The 6,000-nt window shown below is 55.4% G+C and overlaps 1 protein-coding gene across 1 annotated transcript in view; it reads right to left on the bottom strand.

The window, feature by feature from the left end:
* NUP210 (nucleoporin 210) overlaps positions 1-5,117 on the bottom strand; it is a 101,207-nt gene extending 96,090 nt beyond the window's left edge. The window contains exon 1 of the mRNA XM_032647668.1: positions 4,857-5,117. Within this exon, the coding sequence (XP_032503559.1) occupies positions 4,857-5,029 (173 nt within the window). The 5' untranslated portion in view covers positions 5,030-5,117. The remainder of the gene's footprint in view (positions 1-4,856) is intronic.
* Positions 5,118-6,000: the final 883 nt, after the last annotated feature.

Here is a 6,000-nt window from a genome sequence, read left to right on the forward strand (position 1 = left end):
TATTACGTGCTTACTACGTGTCAGGCTCGAAATAAAACATATCACAAGTGTTTTATTTGCCTCCCAACAGTCCTATTGAAATCCCCCATTTGATACACAAGGAAACCCCTGCACGGATGTGAAGTAACCTGCCCAGGGTTACATTCCTGGAAAACACCTCAGTCGGGCCTGGCTCTAGACTCCTGGTCCAGACACCACCTCCCCCCTTGTGGTGAATGCACCCAGATTGTTCAAAACAGAGCTAATGGCCTCCACCTACCTGGGGCTGCCCATGGGAGGGCCCAGGCTGCCAGACCTCAGTGAAAAATGGCTCCATCTCCTCAATCACCCCTTACCCCACATGCAGCCTTGATACTGCTTCTTCATGTGTCATCAACTTCCCTTAAATGCTACTGAGCCTCGGTAAAACAGCCATTGATGAGAAGGTCTGGCACACTTCCCGTGTATCCCAGGACTGAGCTGAGTCTGTGACCTGGTTTTGAATGTGGTTCTGCCGGTGAGTGGGGAATAACATGCAAAGTATGCAAAGGAATTAGCGGAAAAACTGGTTCTGCTATTTGGTTCCCTCTGCCATCCCCACCTGCAACATTCAAAGTCCCTGCCTCTGGACTTGGGTCTCTGGCCACCCACCGGGGCAGCTGCCTGGACACCTGCACCTTCCGCCCTTCCCGGCCCCCCATCCGGTTACATCCAAGTAACCTTCGTATCTTTTTCTTACTTTTTTCTTTTATTTGTTTTTTTAATTTTTTTTAAGATTTTTTTTTTTTATGTGGATCTTTTTAAAGTCTTTACTGAATTCGTTACCATACTGCTGTTTTCTGTTTTCCGTTTGGGTTTTTTGGCTGCGAGGCATGTGGGATCCCAGCTCCCTGACCAGGGATCAAACCCGCAACCCCTGCATTGGAAGGTGAAGCCTTAACCACTGGACCACCAGGGAAGTCCCTTACATTTTTCTTTTAAATTGATTCTTCCTTATTGAAAACGTACTTTATTTATTTATTGGCCGTGCCCCACGGCATGTGGCATCTTGGTTCCCCGGGATTGAACCTGCGCCCCCTGCAGTGGAAGTGCCCCGTCTTAACCACTGACCCGCCAGGGAAGTCCTGAAACAATACTTTAGAAGGAAACTTTATATCACTAGTGTAAATAGAAAGCCTATATATACCATTTGCCATCCATCTGAGGTAACGATAAAAACAAACAAGAATCGAAACAATGTTACTGCATTTGGGGTGGGGTGGGGGACACTGTCACCCCCAAAAAAGAAACAGGCAGATATTACAGGGTATTAGGAAAAGCAGAGGTGGTTGTAGGGGCCGGGGGACGGGGACGGGTTAGCATTTAATGGGGACAGAGTTTCAGTTTGGGAAGCTGAAAAAGTTCTGGAGATGATGGTGGTAATGGCTACATAACAGTGTGAATGTCTTGATGCCACTGAACTGGACACTTAAAAATGGTTAATTTTATGATATGTATATTTTACCAAATTTTTTTTAAAAAGAAAAAATGGAAACAACATGTTGGCACCAGAAACGAATTTTTTTATCTTGAGGGTGTCTAATGGGACAGGGGAACCCGGGGACAGGGAGGGTCAGGCCAGAAAGCTACAGTGGAAAAAGGAGAAGTGACGGTTGTGCAAAGAAGCAGTGAGTGGGGGCAGAGGAAGACACAGCCCTCCCTCCACCCACCTGCAGGTCCACCCTTCCCTGCCCCCCATGACAGAGGCAGGGCCTGCAGGGCGGAAGCCACCTCAAGGGGCAGAGCAGGCTTCGGTTGGTGCGGGGTGGGGGGGGGGACCCACAAGGGAAGCAGGAAGAAAACCACCCACGGAAGCAGGAAGGAACATCTACCCAGCAGCATGGTGCTCAGGCACTTGAAAACTTAAGATCTTGAAGCAACACAGAAAAACAACTGGGCTTTAACACTTGCTGGTGGTTGGTAGAGAAGGAAGTTCCCAAGTGACCTGCATACCAGGTTTGACCTTTGTGGTGGTGGGGGGGGGCGTGGAATAAGTGATCAAAAGCAAAACAAAATGGTGACTGACTGTGTTACAGTCAAAGGATTATGGGAGACTTCCGCGGTGGTCCAGTGGTCAAGATTCTGCGCTTCCAATGCAGGGGGCGTGGGTGTGATCCCTGGTCGGGGAACTAAGATCCCACATGCCACTCGGCCAAAAAAAAAAGGATTATGGGATACTTCTCTTTTTCTCCCTTTTCCCAACTTTCTCTCTCGTGTCATTTATATAAAGGATGCCTTAAAAAGAAGCTACTGAAAGATGCTTTGGAGCCCTTTCAATAACATGAAATATCAAAAAAGAATCAAGAGTTCGCCACATAACCCGCAATCCCTCGTTGTGACTGGAGGGGTTCAATCAGGTCTGGCCAATTCGCCAGAGGCTGCAAACCCCTGAAAGAGGTGGAACAGGGGGCACGGTCCCAAACTCAAGACCGTCACTACTTATACGCGTCCCCCAGAGCACTGCCCTCTCTGAGGTTCCGACTGAAACGTGAACAGTTTTAACCTGATGCTCTCTCCAGTTCCCCTGACCTTAAAATTGCCTGATTATTTGATGCTATAAAATCAAGAAACAGGAAAAGCAGACTTAAAGCCCCTGGGGCTCAGGCACGCAGTGATTCCAGTAAAGTGGGAGGTTGGCCGAAAAGTTCAAGGATGGGCAAAAACTCCCCCAAGGTCCAGGAAGGTTTTCGTTTTCTCTGTTCTTCACCTCACAGACTTCACAATGAACTCCTTGGGTGAAGAGGCTATTTTCCTCCCAGGTATAGATGAACGCAGATAGAAAGCTTGCCTTTAGGCCCACTCTTAAAACTCCAAAGGTAAAGCAATACCTGACTGAACTAGGAAGCGCACACTAAAAATAAGGGAAACATTTTCAGTGCTTGACTGACAGAAGCTTTTCCTGTGAAGTTAAGGGGAAAATCACAACCACCAAACACCTCCAAGACACTTAAGGTAAGCAGTTACACATTTGCAATAAAAGCTATGGATCAGATTCAAAACAAGTTATAAGATACTTAGCATCCCTCTGATGCATCAGGGATTAGGAATGTTTTTTTCCCTTCCTCCTCAGAAACTATACAAGTAAATTAAAATCCACCAGCTCTTCTCAGAAAAGAAAATGCAGTTAGAAAAAAAAAAAAAGTTGTTACTTCAGAAACAAAAAACACAGCTCTAGAATCTCAGAGGAAGCAGCATACAAATACACCGAAACGGATTCATTTGAAGCCAGCTGTTATTAATAGCCAGCTTCCTCTTTCTTGCCCCCCATATCAAGAGAACAACTTCAACCAGAGAATAAGCACGATCACCTGCAAAGTGTGGACTAACAGGTGATCTCCCCACACCAGACAGGGCCCTGGACAGGAATGAAGAAAAGTTAAAGAGAAGATGTGATATCAAGCCAGAAATACGACCCTCCAGAGGAGGCAGGCACTAAACCCAAAACGCATTTGTCTGATGTGGCGTGTCCTTATTTCAGGAGGTGACCTTCAGAACGCAAATAGGTACTAGTAATGCACATAAGCTAGAAGGTAGTCTGAGCTCCGGCACCAGGCTCGCGGATGTGCACGGATGACTATCCCAACAGACTTAACACACGTTGGACTCTCTGTACTGTGATCACACCCTGTTACACTGTCTAGCCTTGAAACAGGGAACCAAAGGGAGGAGCAAGGGTGTAGTGCGTGGGGATCACCCCCTCCTTTTCATCTCCAGCAAGGTGGCGGGGAGGTGTGGTAGGGCCTTGGTCACACCCAGCACCGCCTGCACCCTGCTAGGAATGAACCTGCTCGGAGTGGAGCCCCGAGGCCGCTTCAGGCTGCTGCTCCTCCATCTGAAGGATGGAAGGCCTGGACCACATCACCCAGCTACCGTGAGGTGGGGCGGACCTCTAGTTTCATTAGCTCCTGGGGTTCCCAGATCACATCCCCCACAAAAGGTGCAGAACTCCTGCGTCCCCCCAGAAAGCTAGGGATCAAGGCAACCCTGCTCTGTGGGCAACCTGGGGTGAACCACCAACCATTCCCTTGCATCTCTCATCTGTAAAACAGGTGCATCATCTGTTAAACACCTAGGGTTTCCTCCGAAAGACCTTTCATCAAAGGTTTATGTTCCTCCCAAAGACGCTGAACGACTGATTCGACTCCCACACACACCTTCCCCACTTCTCCACAAGCCCAATTCCCACACCAGTCCGGCGCCAGGGATGAGTCCCGGTCACCAAACTCCGGAAAGCGGCGTCCCCAGTCTAGGTCTCTCTGCAGGGCCCTGACCACCTCTCCCGGAGCCTGGACGAGAAAGGCGTGCGACCACGTGGACGCGCATCCCAGGACCAGCAACGCCGGTGCGACCCTCTCCCTCCGGCAGGAGGTCCCTCCGGAAGCCCCGAGGCGGGCAGGGCTTCGCTGGCCCTTCGCCGCGTCCGCCGCACGCCCTCCGCGAGTCCCGCCGACAGCAGGGCTCCCGCCCGCATCACCTCCCGGACGGGCCCCCTCCCGCCAGAGCGCGCGGAAGCCTCGGCGCCGCCATGCGCAGTAGGGGCGACCCACGCGCACGCCGCCGGATCACGCACGACCAGCCGCCAGGCCAGTGGCCGCCCGGCCGCCAAGCCGGCGCCCGGGAGCGCGCGCCGGCGCACCTGCTGCGCGGGCCTGCTGGGGGCGCGCCGCTCCCGGCCTCCTGGAGCCGGCCGGGCCCGAAGGCCACGCGCCGCAGGCCCCGCCAGACCCGCCCGGGGCCGCGGCCTCCTCGCCGCGCCCGCGCACCTGCAGCGCGCCCGCCCGGCCGCCCGCGCCCGAGGCCTGCCTCCCGCCCCGGCCCCGCGCCTGACCGCGCCTCACCAGCGGTAGCAGCCCTCCGAGGCCTCCAGCGTGAAGTTCACGCGCGTGGCCCGCGTGAAGGGCAGCAGCACCTTGGGGATGTTGAGCTTGGCCGCCGGCGCGCTGGGACCCAGCCCCAGCAGCCCCGAGAGCGCGAGCAGAAGCGGCCACAGCCGCCGGCCCCGCGCCACCATCCTCGCCGCGCTTCACCTCCCGGGACCCGGAGCCCGGCCGCGCGCGCACGCGCGCGCGCTCCCCTCGTGCCCTCCGTCCCCGGCCGCGCGCGCCCGGCCGGCAGGTGATAAGCGCGGGAGGGAGGAGGGAGGGGGCGGGGCGAGGGACGAGCCCTCGGGCCCCTTCCTGGGCCCCGGCGGGCCCTGAGCACTGGAACTGAGGGGACCGGGCTCCCACCCCCGGCCCCCGACCCTACGGGGCGGAGGGAGGGGCTGGGGAGCGCACCCGAGGCCACGCGGGCCTGGGTGAGTGGGATGGGGCGCGCGCCCGAGTCACCGTGGGCGGGGGAGAAGGGATGAGGCGCCCTGCGGCGGTGGCGCCCCTCGACCACGCGGGAAGCACTGCGCGGTTTTTTGGCCTCCACACTCGTATCCCTGGTTTCAAACTCTTGGTTTCAAACTCTCGGGCGACACTGCACGCGGATGTGGAGCCTCTCAGCCGTCCCGCAGCCATTCATTCGGGTCTGTTCAGCGCCTCTGGCCAATGACCCTGGCCAGGGCCCAACAAACAAGTCCGCCTGGCCCCTGAGACCTTGAGCTCAGACCATCAACACACAAAGGAACAGGCCCCCAGGAAATCTGGAATGCGGAGCGCATCCTGGCTCAGGCATCCAGTAGAGGGGCCCAGTTCCGCAACGGCAAACGAACTGCTGAAGCCCTGGGGGCCCTGTGGGTGCTCCTTCCCCCTTCAACCTCCTCCAGGCCTTGCCAGGGAGGCATCACGATCCCCAGTTCTCCAGGAGGAAACAGGGTGAGTTGGCCTGAAGACCACGCAGCTACGAAGGGCAACACTGAAGCTCTCAGATCCCAAAGCCCTTCTTTGCGCTGCACCCACTGTCTTCCTGAAGCCGTGAGGTGGTTACCGAAGAGGCAGATTTAAGGCGCCAACACTGCCAGAGCACATCCTACCCCTCCCCCGCACGCACCAGAGA

The sequence above is a fragment of the Phocoena sinus genome, chromosome 11, assembly GCF_008692025.1.
Source record: "Phocoena sinus isolate mPhoSin1 chromosome 11, mPhoSin1.pri, whole genome shotgun sequence".
NCBI lineage: Eukaryota > Metazoa > Chordata > Mammalia > Artiodactyla > Phocoenidae > Phocoena > Phocoena sinus.